This window comes from Hippopotamus amphibius, chromosome 12 (assembly GCF_030028045.1).
Source record: "Hippopotamus amphibius kiboko isolate mHipAmp2 chromosome 12, mHipAmp2.hap2, whole genome shotgun sequence".
In the NCBI taxonomy this organism is placed as follows: Eukaryota; Metazoa; Chordata; class Mammalia; order Artiodactyla; family Hippopotamidae; genus Hippopotamus; species Hippopotamus amphibius.
The window spans coordinates 12,007,894-12,025,034 of NC_080197.1; the positions used below are offsets into that span (position 1 = coordinate 12,007,894).

General features: G+C 41.4%; 1 protein-coding gene across 5 annotated transcripts in view; it reads right to left on the minus strand.

Moving 5' to 3' along the window:
- The window catches only part of CSE1L (chromosome segregation 1 like), a 40,833-nt gene extending 24,277 nt beyond the window's left edge, over positions 1 to 16,556 (minus strand). Inside the window, exons 1-7 of one of the 5 annotated variants that reach the window (XM_057702012.1) lie at positions 16,421 to 16,535; positions 14,048 to 14,254; positions 6,281 to 6,376; positions 3,724 to 3,866; positions 1,093 to 1,194; positions 873 to 1,018; positions 453 to 543 (exon numbers count right to left, since the gene is read on the minus strand). In XM_057702012.1, coding sequence (XP_057557995.1) covers positions 453 to 543; positions 873 to 1,018; positions 1,093 to 1,194; positions 3,724 to 3,866; positions 6,281 to 6,365 — 567 coding nt within the window. In that variant the 5' untranslated portion in view covers positions 6,366 to 6,376; positions 14,048 to 14,254; positions 16,421 to 16,535. The other 4 variants (XM_057702009.1, XM_057702013.1, XM_057702010.1 and 1 more) reach the window with 4 other exon arrangements.
- Positions 16,557 to 17,141: the final 585 nt, after the last annotated feature.

The window sequence follows — 17,141 nt, forward strand, 5'->3', positions numbered from 1 at the left end:
GTGTAGATTTGAAATTTTTCAAAAGAAATGCTGCTCTAAACCATTACCTACCAAATAAGCTTTCAAAGCAATCTCTTAAAATTTATACAAATATTCAAGCACTTAAAAATATTAAGTAATCGGGCCGTTGGCTGTTCGGCCCTGGGATCCGCCGCGTCTCCGCGAGCAGTCGGCTCTGAACCGTGAGCCGCCGTGAGCTCTCGGATTTGAGCCGGCGCCAGCGAGCCCGGGGACATCGCCCGCAGCGGCCAAGCTAATGGCCGGCTGAGCGGGACGCCGCCTCCGCCTCAGCCGGCGGAGGCCCAGGCCCAGCAGCCATGGCCGAAGACTACTGGGACGGGCGCCTGCGGCGAACAGGAGGAGAAGGAGGTCCCGCGGCCTCAGCCCGGAGTTTAAAAAAAAAAAAAAAAAATTAAGTAATTAAAAAATACCACCAAGATGTTATTGCATACCTTGAATAGATTAGTCAAAGGCAAAGCAAAGGCATCCAGAACAAGTTTAATTTCAGTCCATAACTCGTTTGACTTAAATTCATGGCGATATCTAGAAAATTAAGGTAAAAAGGTAAATTTACAAATTTTTGTTAATTGACTTCAGGTCTTCAAAGCTAGATTAGAGAAAAATCTATGGCTAGACAGCTTTCTGAAATAAAAAGGGAATTCAAGCACAGTGTATCAAGACCAGATATTTCACAAGTAATAGGACAACATGAAATAAACATCCTGCACTTCAGAAGAAACAAACACAATAATGAATGGAGGCTTATGCTCTTCTAGAATTATCATAAAATAATGACGATAGCCACAGAAATATACACAAGCAAAAATATGTGAAAAAAGGTATTTAAAAAATATGAATTTATATAACAATACCTTTTAAATAAAGAATGTGCTGTACGAAGGACTCCATTAATAACATGGAAATCTCCACTCTGAAAGCGATTCACCATTTCTGTCAACAAGTCAGGCCATTTCTGGGGGAAATCTTCTCTGCCAATAATGCTAATGGCATCACTTAACTGAGGGGAAGAAAGAGACTAATTAGATGAAAGCTCTACAAATAAGCCCACCTAACAAGCAGGGCCTCACATACCTGCTTCTGAATTTGCTCCGGGCTGCTAAGCATCAAGTGCACTATGTTAGCTTTAATGGCTACTCGGTCGGCTTCGCAAATTTTATTTGGTTCATCTTCAACCTAAAAAGCAAAACATTAATGAGCAAGTAACATAAATCCATATCCATGACTGTATGGGTCTTTGGATAAAATAGAATCATTTCTCATTTCTTGGTTTCCTAAGAAAAACAGAGGAAGGTGGGGCCTTCCTTCTATATAAATGGGTCACAGATTCCTTTAACAATCTGATGAATGTTTTTCTGCAGAAAAATGTACATTCCTTCCCAAATTAATGAGCTTCTCTGACTCCCTGATGCCAATTAAGAATCTCAGTTCTGTATGTAAACTAATCAGAACATGTGATCTTTATAGATATATGCTACTCAGCCCATATTAATCTTTAAAAGCTTCAATTTGGCCTTTACCTTAAGTCAAAGAAAGGTCTTTTCAATGAAAACTTCTTGACCATTACCAGTTTGAATGCATCCAGGACTACATCGCCCAAAGAGATTCTGGAAGTCTCACTAGTTTTACAAATCAAGACAGGGGTGCTTCCCTGGTGGCGCAGTGGTTAAGAATCTGCCTGCCAATGCAGGGGACAGGGGTTCAAGCCCTCATCAGGGAAGAACCCACATGCCGCGGAGCAACTATGCCCATGTGCCACAACTACTGAGCCTGTGCTCTAGAGCCCGCAAGCCACAACTAATGAGCCCATGTACCACAACTACTGAAGCCCACGCACCTAGAGCCCATGCTTCGCAACAAGAGAAGCCACAGCAGTGAGAAGCCTGAGCACCACAACGAGGAGTAGACCCTGCTCTCCGCAACTACAGAAAGCCCGTGTAGAGCAACGAAGACCCAATGCAGCCAATGAATAAAAAATTAAAGACAGAGGGAGAGGGTATGCATGTCTACACCAGTAGATAAATGGATTTTAAACATTCTAAAATTCTCCAATTCATTTCTTCACCATATGTGAGAACACTTGACTATACAAGGTTAAAAACATATACTATTTTTAAATTTTTCTATGGAATGAGGAAAAAAGAGTCTATAAATATTTAAGCAGATTTAAAGTTAATTTTTTAGAAATGCTGACCATTCTGTCAACTTTAATATTTTCTAAATATCATTACTGCTATTAATAAAAACATTTCCCACCTTTTTTAAATCCTAACCCAGGGTTACTGCAACCTTGGCATTACTGACATTCTAGGTCAGATAAACCGTTGTTGTGGGGATCCTTCTCGAGCACTGCAGGGTATTTACCAACATTCTCGGCTTCTACCCACAAGATGCCAGAAACACCCCCCACCTCTACCCCACCCACAGCTTTGACAACCAAAATGTCTCTAAACATCCCCAAGTTGGCAAAATCACCCCCAATTTAGAACCCCTGTCATAAGCTAAGGTAGGGAAAATACCTATTTCTCAACGTATAATTTTATACTGATCATTAAACTTGCAGCATAATAAGATTCACCTTATAATTAGAAAATATTTCCATATCCCATAATACATAGGACAAATCCCTTGTAAAAAACATCAAATCTAAATTAGTTTGCATTCTACACACGTGTGTAGAATGCAAATATACATGTAGAACACATATATATATATATAAAAAAGTGTTTTTTTCCCAGCTTTATATAATTTTTCCTTGTCCACAATAGAAATTGCTTCAATTATTCATTTACACTATATCTTCCCACATAATGTCTCTTCAGTAGACACTGAGCTAAAGTTAAATTTCAACCAAACTGGAGGTTAAAACAAAGTCTCACACTCTCTAGCAACCTGGGTTATGAAGCTGACTTAATCTCATATGAATTTAAATAAAACAGGAACTTGGAAAACATTCTGTTTAACTTTTGTCAATTCTTCTGCATTTTCTACATGGACAATCATGTCTTCTGCGAACAGACAGTTTTATGTCTTCCTTCCAAAATGGCATATTTCCTTTTCTAACTGCAATATCAAGGACTTCCAGGGACTTCCCTGGCTGCCCAGTGGTTAAGACTCTGTGCTTCCACTGCAGGGAGCACGGGTTTGATCCCTAGTCTGGGAACTAAGATCACACATGCTGTGCTGGCAACAACAACAAGACTTCCAACACAATGCTGAAAAGGAGTAGTGAGGGGACACCCTTGCTTTGTAGCTGATCTTAGTGGGAAAGCTTCAAGTTTCTCACCATTAAGTATGATGTTAGTTATAGGTTTTTCATAGTCTTTATCATGCCGAAAAAGCTCCCCTCTATTCCAAATTTACTGAGTGTTTACCATGAATGGGTGTTGGACTTTGACAAATATTTTTTCTGCATTTATTGATATAATAATGTTTCTTAGTCGACAGCTTTTTGAATGTTGGACCAGCCCTGCATATCTGGGATAAACCCCACTTGGTCATGGTATTCTTATACTTTTTGTATGTTTTTGGATTTGACTTTTTAATATTTTATTGAGGAGGGTTCTGTTCTCATCTTAATCTGTGTCTGAATCATTCAGGAACACTACACACAGTGCTCGCTTCGGCAGCATATATACTAAACACTACACACATAAATCTTATAAACACGCAGGGTCTTAAACTATGTGCTCACAAAATACTTACAATTCTCCAGTTTCTTTTAATATAGTTCTTGAATGTTACTGAGGCACACACTTTGATAACGTTATCCTGAGACTTCTCCAGTAATGTTAACAGCAACAGTGGATAATTCTGATTTCCTTCTACAGATTCAAGAAACTTCTCAGCTGTAAAGCAGTTTCCATGTTAGAAGACTTGTTATTACAACCAGATCTTAAGACTTTATGTGTATGTGAACTATCTCTGATTGAAACACCACGGAAAGATTAGGATATTTTCCCTTAGGGAACCTATCACTTTTAGCACCTCACTTTTCTTATCTATTAAATGGACTATATATGATATTACATTAAATTTATACAATACCTCGGTCTTCAGATCACTTTACCATCCATTAACTCACCCGATTCTCACAAACCTATAAAGTGATCTGATCAGATGATCACCCATGCGAAGGGGAACCTGCTTCTCAGAGAGATTAAGTGACCCTAGGGCAAAAGTCACATACTCTGTCTTGTTCCAGAAGGATTATTAGTACATTAGTAATGGTAGTAATATTTCTTTTATAGTATTATGATTAAGATTAAATGAGTAATTCATGCTAATACACATTATTATTAACCATATGGGTCTGGCACTTTGCTCACATATGTTAAGTTGTCACTACTACCTAGAGAGGTAGGTAGTATTATCCTCATTTTAAAGACAAGGCCACTGAGGTTAAAGTAAGATCACACTGCTAGAAGATTTCATCACATGAAAAAATTTTAGTCTAGTCCGTATTCTACCATACTAGCCCTCAGTTTCCTTCTCAGACTAAACATTTCTAACATCAGCAATACATTTATACGAAGATTTTACCCATATATTTAAAACCCATACTGCATTTAGGGATAATAAACCTCCTAGGTTTACAGATCACACCATGCAGGTTTATAGCACTTCTAATTTTTCCCATCTTAAGCTTCATAAGGCAACATCCATTCCAAGGTTCCAATATTTATTGAAAATTCCTGCTGTTAGCATCTATTATAATATTTTCTACGATTTACTATGATTTAACATCTTTCCAAGAGTTTAACTTCCAGCCTCAAATCCTCCCTGTTTTATGTCTACGAGGTATTTCTTGAAAGATGATGAATGCTGAACTGAAAAATACGTTTCAAGGGACACACACTGTGGTTGTGCATGGTTTTATAGAAGGCTTTAGTTGCTTCAGTATTTGGCTGGTCAATATTTCACACCCAGCAATCCCTGTGAAATGCTATGTTTGTAACTCTTCTCACAAACATCAAGTTATTCCTACATTTTGTCCTGGATCCATAAAACAACAGCACCTCCACCTCGCAAAGACACAATTATTAAAAATAATTTTTATTAGACACTGCTGGCAGAGGCTTTCTGGGAAAGTCTAAGATAAGCCATTAATTTCCTTTTATCCAAGAACAAATTACTTCTTTAAGCACTAACAGGAAAATCAGTTTTCCCTCACAGAAATCACAAAGGCCTTTCTAGACTAGGAAGGATGTCTTAACATGTGTTCAATTCTATTTACTATATATAATATATAAATATAAAACATATGGGAATGCATTCATCAGGGTCTTCATGGGATGCTTCCAAAACCCCCTTTATGAGAATGCACATCAGTAAATTCTGAAGCAGCAGATGAAGAGCATTTCTGGTTCATATGGATTACAGCAAGGATCATCAACTTACCACCCACAAGACACATGTGGCCCCCAGAAGTAGTTTGTTTGGTCTGCATGGTGTTTCAAAGTTTTGAAGTTAACTGCTATCATTTAAAAATGAGAACACTTCATACAAATATCCTTATTTTTCAAGCAAAGCTGGAAATCTCATCTTGTAAGACTGATTTTAATCCCCCAGAGTTAGCTGGTTCTAAATAATATTTGCCCCTTAACCAAGGCACTTAACCCACTTGGCCTGCCTCCCTCATTTACCGTCACATGTGACTCCTTTGGGCACCTGAGTTTGCAATTCTAAGCTTATATTAAGTCTCTAATAAAAATTGGTCAAATTTGGGAGAGGGGAGAGAAGGGGAGGCACCCTAGGTCTTAAAATATATTAATTAAATCAAACCCAACATGGGGATTAAGAGACAGTGCCTGATTACCTAGTTTCATTCATTTAAACACTTTTTAGGCAATTAACTCTAACTCTAAGCCCTAATTATTATATCTCTAAAACAGGCAGGTGTAGAGATTTTCAGAAAGGTCAAGGGACAAAGCATCCTAAAGTTACTAGTCCTTTTCATCCCAAAAGGGGTAAAAGTTATTTTACTCAAAAAAAAAAAAAACAAAACAAAACCCCAAAAAACCAAAAAACCCAAAAAAATAAACACACACAAAAAAGAACCCCCACCCCCACCCCGATATGTTATAGCAGCTATAAGCAGCCAACTAAATACTTTATGGCTAGAGAATGAAAAATAATGCCTAAGAATTCAAGTGTAAATTTTTTTTTTACAGTTTTATTTACAAACAGGTATTGAACGAAGGTTTCCCTCACCTCCCCTTTAAGAATAAATCAACCACAAAACAGTACTTATTCTCTTTACCTGGACGTCTGATGGCAGGATCAGGATCAAGAGTTTTCTTTAAATATTCTGTTAGTGTTTGCAAATTTGCATCGCTGAGCTCCATTGCTATAGAACCTAAAACAAAAATGAGGTCTGGGTAACTGGTCACATGAGGACAAAAGGATTTACATAAAAGAACCATTTTATATTACGGGTGTCCCCCTCTCTGAAAGTCATCTACTTGTTATGTTTTAGGTGTGGGCTATAAGCCTTCTTAGCTGAGACAAGGTTCCAGAAGATAAGATGGGCTTTTTTGAAACAGCAGTGGGATAATTTTGAGATAAAGAAGAAAAAACATACCATAAACTAAGGGTTAAAAACACAAATCACTAGGTTTATTTTTTTTAAGGCCCTCAATAAAAAAAATTAAAATTTTGGGACTTCCCTGGTGGTCCAGTGAATAAGACCCCCAGCTCCCAATGCAGGGGACCCTGTTTCGGTCCCTGGTCAGGGGAACTAAATCCCACATGCATGCGCAACTAAGAGTTTGCATGCTGCAACTAAAGATCCCACATGTCGCAACAAGGATCACACGTCCTGCAACTAAGACCCAGCACAGCCAGAATAAATAATAAATAAATGTTTTTTAAAAAATTAAAATTTTAAGCAGTAAATAAGGATCCCATAGAGTTCTGAGATAAAAGAAACTAGAATAAATTCCTGTGTACAACATGCAAGCATAGGTACTGACAACAATCTACATACTGAGAATTTGCACCTAGGAAGATAATTTTGGGGTTCATAAGATGACAGCTGTGTTTACAATTAAAAAGCAACTTTCCACACCAAAAGCACAGTCAACAAAACCAAAGTAAACTACATCAAACTAAAAGTGCCTGCAAAGCAAAAGAAAACAACAAAATGAAAAGACAACATACCAAATGGAAGAAAATATCTGCAAATCGTATCTGATAAGAGTTAATAATCAAAATATATTTTAAAAAATGCATACAACTCAGGAAAAAAAAATTCAATTGAAAAATGGGCAGAAGATGGGACTTCCCTGGTGGCTCAGTGGTTAGGAAGTGCCCGCCAATGCAGGGGACACGGGTTCGATCCCTGGTCCAGGAATATTCCACATGCCTTGGAGCAACTAAGCCTGTGCAACACAACTACTGAAGCCTGCACACCCTAAAGCCCGCATGCCTAGAGCCTGTGCTCCACAACAAGAGAAGCAACCGCAATGAGAAGCCCATGAATGCAATGAAGAGTAGCACCTGCATGCCAGGGGCTACCAGAGAAAGCCCATACGCAGCAACAAAGACCCAATACAGCCAATAAATAAATAAATTCAAAAAAGAGTCTGTCATACAGAGTGAAGTAAGCCAGAAAGAGAAAGACAAATACTGTATGCTAACTCACATATACAGAATCTAAAAATGGTACTGATGAACTCAGTGACAAGAACAAGGACACAGGTGCAGAGAATGGACTGGAGAACTTGAGGTTTGGGAGGGGGCGGTGGGTGAAGGGGAAGCTGAGACGAAGTGAGAAAGTAGCACAGACATATATATACTACCAACTGTAAAATAGCCAGTGGGAAGTTGTTGTATAACAAAGGGAGTTCAACTCGAGGATGGAAGATGCCTTAGACGACTGGGACGGGGAGGGTGGGGGGGACTCGAGGGAGGGTGGGGGGGAAATCAAGAGAGGGAAGGACTACGGGGATATGTATATAAAAACAGATGACTAAACTTGGTGTACCCCCCAAAAAATAATAAATAAATAAAAAAAATTAAAAAAAAAAAAAAAAAAAAAGAACTGAATAGACATTTTCCCAAAGGAGACATATAGATGGCCAACAGATACATGACAAGGTGCTCAACATCACTAAACATGAGAGAATGCAAAGCAAAACCACAATGAGATTATCACCTCACACCTGTTAGAATGGCTATCATTAGAAAGACAAGAAATAAGTGTTGGCAAGGATGTGGAGAAAAGGAAACCCTGGTACCTTGTTGGTGCAAATATAAATTGCAGCCATTATGGAAATAAGTACAGAGGTTCCTCCAAAAATTAAAAACAGAACTACCACATGATCCAGCTATTCCACTTCTGGGCATTTATCTGAAGGAAATGAAAACACTAACTGGAAGAGATATCTGTGCTCCCATTCACTGCTGTTCACCACAGCATTATTAGTAATAGTCAAGGGACTTCTTGGTGGTGAAGTGGTTAAGAACCTGACTGCCAGGGGAGAGGGGTTTGGTCCCTCGTCCAGGAAGATCACATGTGCCTTGGAGCAACTAAGGCCATGTGACACAACTACTGAGGCAGCACAGGACAACTACTGAGCCCATGTGTCACAACTACTAAAGCCTGCCTGCCCAGAGTCCATGCTCCACAACAAGAAGCCCATGCACCGCAATGAAGAGCAGCCCCCGCTCACCGCAATTAGAGAAAGTCCACGCACAGCAATGAAGACCCAATAATGGCCCCTGCTTTAAAAAAAAAAAAATATATATATATATAAATAAAATGGAACATTACTCAGCCACAAAAAAAGGGGGGGGGGGGGACTCCTGCCATTTGTGACAACATGGATGGACCCTGAGGGCAGTATACTAAGTGAAATAAATAATAAATAACCACATGATCTCGTTTATATGTTGGATCTTAAAAACAAACAAAAACAGACAAAAAGAACATATCGGTAGTTGACTGCACAGCTGAGGCAAGGGAGCAGCTAAATGGGTGAAGGGGGTAAAAAGGTACAAACCTCCAGTTATAAAATAAATAAACAAATCAAGAGAATGTAACATACAGCACAGCACAGTTAACACCTTATTGACCAAAGACATATCGCCACAGGCTTTTTTAGTTTCTGCAAAAATCACCTGGTCAATAATGTGTTAATAATAGTGTTCTGTATGTATGAAAGCTGCTAAGACAGTAAACCCTAAAAGTTCTGAACACAAGAAAAAGAAGTGTGTAATTATGTGTGATGATGGATGTTAACTAGACTTACTGTGATCATTTCACAATATATACATGTCAAACCATTATGTTATGCACCTAAAACTAACAATGTTACATCTTAATTATCTCAATAAAATAGTAACTTTTCAAAAATTTAAAGCTTAAGCTAAACTATAAACCACAGAATATGCTATGACTGACCAAAAACATTCACATCTAACATATTACAAATTATAAGCTAAAGAAATGTATAACTGATAACATAAGGCTAAGAAATACACAGAAGAAATACCACACACATAAATTAGAGTACGTGTTTCATGTATGCACAATCATTACCAACGGACTGAAAAGCCTGAGAATGCTATAAACGGGACTTTATGGCCTCTGAGTGTCAGTGAGTAGATAAAATTGTGAAACGAGAACTCTCAGGAGTGACAGAGTGTACTAAAACTGGACTGTGGTGATGGACGCCCATCTATTTAAATTTACTAACACTCACCAAACTACACTTAAAATGAACAAATTCATGGTAAGTTATGTCTCAATATTAAACAGCCCCACTTTGCTTAGATCCCATTAGGTCACTTTTAGGGGCAAAGCCACACTGTAGCTCCTAGGGAACCTTGGGGAAATGTAGCCTTTTCAGGGCAACCATACACCAAATTATGACTTCTTATGGGCCTTCTATGACAAGGGCAAAAAATTAAATATGTAATAATTTTTGTAAAATGTAATAAAGCTAAGAGGAAAAAAAAGTTCAAATATATCATGATTCAAATTATGTTAAAAAAAACCAAACCTACACCGAAACATATATAGAAAAAACTAAAAATACACTCAAAAATGTAAACAGTGTTAAGATCTACACATTTTATTCTCTTCATATCTTCTAGATTTTTTGAATATGCTACAACTACCTATATGTATTACATTTACAATCAGAAAGTTAACTGAAATTTTATTATATTTTAAAAATGCACATGACAAAAGGCAATCAAGTTCAGGCTCTCAAAGCCTAGTTGGAAGATAAGATACAACTGAAATACCAACTACAGACCTATAATCCCTTTCCTGCAGTTCTGAGATCCAAATATGTATAAACTGAAAGTTTTTCTTAACAAGTCTGTGGCAAACTCACTTGGCAGCAGAACCTGGCCTGAACTGTCCGAGCCATAAATACAAATGTTTATCTCACTTAGTATGTAAATTTGTTTCACTAAAGAAATAATATATTTCACTGCAGAGTGATACCCCATGCCCCACTGAGGATGTTGTATAATCTACACCAGGTGCATTTAAAAGAAAAAAATAATCTAAATTCGGAAACACTTTTGTCCCCTGGAATCACATAGACAGCAATGTAACTGCTAGGAGGTTAAGAGTCACTGGAGTATTTGCGGTCCAAGACTTCCCAGAGGCTGTGAAACTGAAGGATATACAGATGTGGACAGACCAAGTGGAGTGAGGACCCACCTCACACAGGCAATAGTGGGAGCAAAGCACAGAGATGGGAAGACTGCATAGCTCCTTTGGGGAACAGTGGATTTGAAGGCTGATATCAAATCATATAGGTTCCCCAATACTTAGCTGAAGAATTTCATGATTTAATGTATAAGAGGAAGGCACTAAAGGTTTTTTGAAACGGGTAAAAGCTTAATGAAAGTGGAATACACATACTTTGGGCTGGTAAGGGTTTGCAGAATGGAGCTGAAGACACCAGAAGATCTATTAGGATACTTTTGTAAAATGGAAGAAGAGTCACAAAATGAACCAGGCACAATGCTAGGTGATACGCTTCACATCATTTCACACAATAACCATTTTACAATGAAGGCAGGCAATTCTGAGAGATTAACTAACTTTCCCCAAGTCACGCACAGATCAGATTCAAATCAGTCTGACCCCATAGGTCAACCGTATTCCTACTACCCAAGGCTGCCTCTCAAGTGGAAATAATGACAGAGGGCTGAACTAGAGTGGAAGCACTGGGAACAGCAACAGAAAGGATGATGTGAAAAAAGAGGCAGATTAGAAGTAGGGAGAGGAGGAAGTCAAAGATGATCTTGAGATTTTGAACAAGACTGATCCAAACAAAAAAGCCATAATGCTTCATCAAGAAAGGAAGGAAGAGGACTTCCTAGGTGGTGCAGTGGTTAAGAATCCACCTGTCAGTGCAGGGGACATGGGTTCAAGCCCTAGTTGGGGAAGATCCCACATGCCACGGAGCAACTAAGCCCGTGCACCACAACTACTGAGCCTGTGCTCTACAGCCCGCAAGCCACAACTACTGAGCCCATGTGCCGCAACTTCTGAAGCCCACACGCCTAGAGCTTGTGCTCTGCAATGAGAAGCCATGAGAAGCCTGAGCACTGCAACGAAGAGTAGCTCCTGCTCGCCGCAACTAGAGAAAGCCTCCGTGCTGCAATGAAGACCCAACACAGCCTAAATAAATTTATAAAAAATAAAAATAACAAAGACACTGATCTGTTTGAAACTATCTGTAGTCTCCTCACTACAGTCCTTTTTATCACAAGGGAAGCCAAATGTTGACTAATTTAGTAGAGTCCACCACCTACATATTCACTTCCTTTGAACCAGGGCAAACCACTCTATGGGCATGAATATCAAGTCCCACTCAACCATGCACACAATTATCAAGAGGCTACTCTTTCCGGTTTTCATACCGAAAGTTTCGAAAATGCTACGCATCATATTCCCCCTTTTGGAGATTCACTTTAAAGGCCTCAGGAACTCAAAGAGTAAGTTATCCATTCGACATTGTTTAATCCAGACTTCCTGCCATCACCTGGCCACAGAAACACTTTATTATGGAACACATGTTGGAAAGCTGTGACTTAATCAATTCATTTCCCATTCTTTTTTCTGTGTTGAAATGCTGAATCTGTTACGAAATCATGAAAGTTTGCTGTTGCCAAGCAAAACCATTTACATCAGTATATATGAGCTTAAAAAAAAAAAAATCTTTCTTTGCCACATGCAAATTATTCTACCTTTTGGGATTTACGCAAAGCAGCATGTTAGAAACTATGTGTGCATGTTGCGGGGATTATAGAGCTTAACTAGATCTATTTTGTTGAGTTTTTAAATACACTCCTCAATAAATCTGCATTTTACTAACTTTCTTCATGACAGTCCCATGAAATCTGGCACCTGTCAACCTCATCTCCTACCTTCTTCTTGCCCGTCACTATGTTCCAGCCCCCAAAGCCTTCCATCTGTTCCTCAAACCAGACAAGACAGTTCTCCCTGCCTGTAATAATGCCCTTCCTTCTCTAATTTGATACCAGGCATCATTCAACTGTCAGCTCACTGTCAACTCCTCAAAAGAGCCTTCCACGACTATCATCCACCTCATCCCTTTTGTACTGTTAACAGCATTTAGCCTCACCTGAGATATCTTTGACTTGTTATCGCTTGTTTGTAAGCTCCTTAGGGCAGGAACTTTGTAGGTCCTGTTCATCTCTGTATGCCCAGGACCTTCAACGCTGCCTGGCACACAGCAGACATTCATTAAGCATTTGTTGCCATGAACTAACGGCTAAGCCAATATGTCAGTCAACCAGCTAAAACATGGATTCAGTCGAGATTGCAGACTATTCTTTGAGGATCAGTTATTAGTAGGACCGACATAATGTAGGAACTCAGTTACACCTGTCAGATAAACAACGACCAACTTACTGCCATAATTAGTTTCTGTTCATTCAAAAATGCTTCAAGAACGATGTGAATTTGAAATCTGTCCTGTATTATTGTTCGTATCTGCCAGTGCTTGCATTTTTGTTTCGTGGGTTTGCACTTACTGTCCCATCTGCCTGGACAGCTCTGCGGCTCACTGCCCACTTCATTCGGGTCTCTTTTCAAATGTCATCTTGTTTTAGAGATGCTGTCCTGGCCCATCCTACATAAAAGAGCACCCACCTCAGCCACTCTCCATTCTCTTACTCTGTTTTTCCAAGTAAATTTTATCAGGCATATGAATTGCTTTCTTGTTTACTACACTTCTCCCTCCATTAGACTGTAAGCTCCATGTGAGCTTTGTGTTTTGTTCACGGTAATCTTCTCAGATCCTCAAAACAGTGATGGGCACATACTACACATCTGTTGTACTATCTTCAAAAGCTACAAACCCTTTACCGATTTTTTCCCCCATCAAAAAGCACTATCATTCTTTGCATTTATTCTGGTCAACTGACTGTGACAAAAAGGAAGAGCTCGGACAACTGATTCTAAGAGCACGTGACAGAGTGACTCCCACAAAACAACAAAGTTGAAATGCTAGAGTAGGACTATTAAAAAAAAACAAAAACAAAACATGTGGTGGGAAAACTCTGTGGGGGGGGGATAAATATGCATGCTACCATCTCTGGAAGTTAAAATACTATATAGATCCTATATTATTTTTAATGTTAAAGGACTGAATGCTAACAAATCCTTTTTCTATCTCCTCAGCGACAATGTCTATAAACCCAAATTATAAGCTCAGCCCTGATTTCGGAAAGTATGACAAATCAGGTAATTTTAGAGAACACTCCAGAGGTATTCACAATATATCAGCAAGATCAAGGTCCAATTAAATTATCTTATTTGCCACAGGTGAAGGTACTTTGACACTGAAATATTAGCTGTATATAAATGTAAAAAGTGTTACTGACTTTAAAAGACAAATTAGAAATGAAAAAATTTACACTTTTGCCTTTAAATGAGGGGTGATATTTTACTTCCCCCATAAGCTATTTTTGGAAATCTACCAATACACAAAAAATAAAAAATATGTACCACAATAAATCAATTACGACAGACTTATCTAAATTCCAAGTGCTTCTTGTTGAAAGAATGGCTGGACCTATGTCTAGCCTCTTCTCACAATTACAGATGAAGACTTCCCGAATAACAGCTTTGCTTTCCAAGGCCACCTCACAGACATCTGTGACATAAGTTGATCCAAGATGTGTGCCTTTTCCTTAGATACTTCCTCCATATTAGAGAACCATTCCTGAGGCCCTACATCTGGGGAACAGGAGAGAGGCCCGATAAATGAAAACTATCTGGCACACAAACACACATCAAGAACACACCCCAACACCTCAATCCACCCTCTGCTTTATAATCACAGGACATACCACTGAGATGCAAATCCAAACTTTTTACATTGTCTACAAAGCCCTATGTGATCTGGCCCCTGGATACCTCTCCTTTCTATATGTTACTCTGTGTAAGCTGGATTTTCCTCAAATATTCCAAGCTTCTTCCTGTCCTCCAGCCTTTTGTACTTTTTATTCTCTCTGCCTGGAATGTTCTGTTCCCTCATCTTTCCATTCCTGGTCTCAGCTCAAATGCAACCTCCTCATAGAAGGCATCTTCGTCTGTCACTTGTCACTATCTGAAATTGCCATTTATTTGTATTCTTGTTTTTCCCCCACCAGAACGTCAGCTTCTCAAGGGAAGGAACTTCGTCCATTTTTGTTTCTTCGCTGTAAACACAGAGATTACATGGATGCTCAATGAAGTTATTAAATGAATAAAGGACCAAATTAACACCAAAGGTAGAGCACTGCCCCCAAACTCATCTAATACTGTATAGGAAATGGTTTCCCTCTATCCCAGGCCCCAACCAGCAGAAATCAAAGTAAACGGAAGGGGGAAGAGAATTCTCCTGCACTGGTGTAAAGAAATGAAAGATTAAGGGTCTGAAAAGAGAAGAAGCTGGGTAGAGCCCAAAGAATTACGCAAAATATGCAGACACACCAAAAAAGGCCGAAAATTTGACTATGGGGGGCCCAAGTGGAGGAGAAAACGAGCACTGCTAGGCTCCAAGAGTAAAAAGTCCCCTTCCGTGCGTTATCATCCCAAGGAATGATACCTGTGCATCTACCATATGGCAAGCAACGGGCCATCTGCATAGAGCAGTAAAGAGACAGGCAAGGTCCTTGCTTTTTCACACCCTAGCAGTTGAGGGAGACAGTAAACAAGTAAACTGTGAGTGATTCTACAATACGATAATAGTTATTAAGTAAATAAAACTCGGGTGATGTGATGAAGAGCTGAAGGAAAGAGATCCTTTGAGAGGTTGGTCAAAGAACGCGTAAGGTGAGTGAAACTTGGAACGACAGGGAAGCAGCCCTGCAAAGATCTGATGCTGGTAATTTCCAAGCAAACGAAAGGAGCGTCCAAACGCTTTATGGAGGACATGCGCTCGGACCATTTAAGAAAAAGAAAGGTCAGCAGTATGGCCACAGTGGCTAAGGAGAAGAAGAGGTGGATGGGAGAGGCGGCCAATGGTCACCTCGGACGGGACTCTAAACCACGGTAATAACTTGCTGGATCCTCAGCCACTTTATGAGGTCGATGTTTCAACCCCACACTGCAGATGAGGAAGCGGAGACTCGGAGAGATGAAGTGACCAGCTATAGGTGACACCCCTAGGGAGAGGTTAAATCTGGAACGAACCCAAAGCTGAATTCCATGCTCCGAATCACCACACCACAGTGTCTCCCACAAGAGGCGGACCCCGTGTTCCCGGGCAGGTGCATGGACGCCAGGTGCCTGGACGCCAGGTGCACGGACTACAATCTAACCCTCACGAGCAACTCAGCAAAGTGAAATCACGAAGCCCGTTTTACAGTGGCGGAGCCCGAAGCACGGGGGCGTGGCGCTCCGCCGCCTCCTCAAGGAGAAAATGAGGCCGGGGGAAGAGGCGGCGGGGGCGGCGGCCCGCACGCGGGCTCCGCAGCCGGACAGGCCTCGCCGCCGCGCGCCGCTCACGCTGCGGGTGGCCGGGAGCGCCGAGAACGGACGCGCGGGCGCCACCAATGAGAGACGGCATTCCCGAGCGGCGCGGCCAATCAGCGCGGCGCTGGAGGGGAAGGGGCGGGCGCTCGGGCCGCTCGCGTTAGGCCGCGCCTGGGCTGCCCTCGCCCCTCGCAGGCCTGGGGGCTGCCGGGCCTGGGCCTCAGACCTGGGACGCCACGAGGGGAGGGGTGGGGAGGCGAGAACCGTCGGCAAAGGCGAAGACCCTGACCGAGGGCGCTGCCCTGGACATGGGCCCTAAGTCCGCTCTCGCCCAGAGGTGCGGTCTCTGCTTCCCAGCGTTCGGAAGTGCCGGGAGAGCCTTATCCCTCCCCCGGTCGGGTCCCGAGAGGCCCCTGTGCCAGGCCGTGCACGCCCTCGTCTTACCTCGTGGGGATACGGGGACGGAGAAGGGAATCTCAGCCGCGGACCGTAGCCGGCACGACCCACTCCTCCCGCCGCTCCACCTCACATTCAAACCCCGGCAAAATGGCGCGGCGGCGAGGCTGCGGCCGGGGCGCATGCGTGAGCGGGGCCGAGGCGGGGGGCGGGGCCGAGGGCTGTCGGCCCCGCCCAAGCTGGAATCGCCAATCGCGGCCCCGTTCCGTGTGTGCTGACGTCACAAGCGACAGTGCCCTTTGGCTCCGGCCGTTCCGAGGGCATTGCAATTCCCGTTCAGAGAAGAACACAGATTCGGCGAGTGGCCGCTAGATTCTGACCTATGTTGTTGTCAGGCACCCAGTAGGCCTCATACAGGTGTTGAACGAACTGCCCAAAAGTCGTATCCAAAGCGTCTCCGGTAGAAGAGAACCTTCTACCCTTCGTGGAGCTTATGTTTTAGAAGGGGGAACGGAATGAACAAGTAAAATAATTTCAAATTTGATACGTGCTATGAGAAGAGGATTTAAAAACAATGATACGGCAGGCAGTGACGTAGAATGTCAATGGGATGGCCAGAGGAGACCTCTAAACAAGTGACAATCGACCTGAAATTCAACAAGGAGACAGCTGTGGCTTAGCCTGCAGCAATGATGCTGTAGCAGAGGCTCAGAGGCAGGACCTGGCTAGGCTGAGGCTTCACGAGTGAAGTGGAGCATGGCAGGAAATG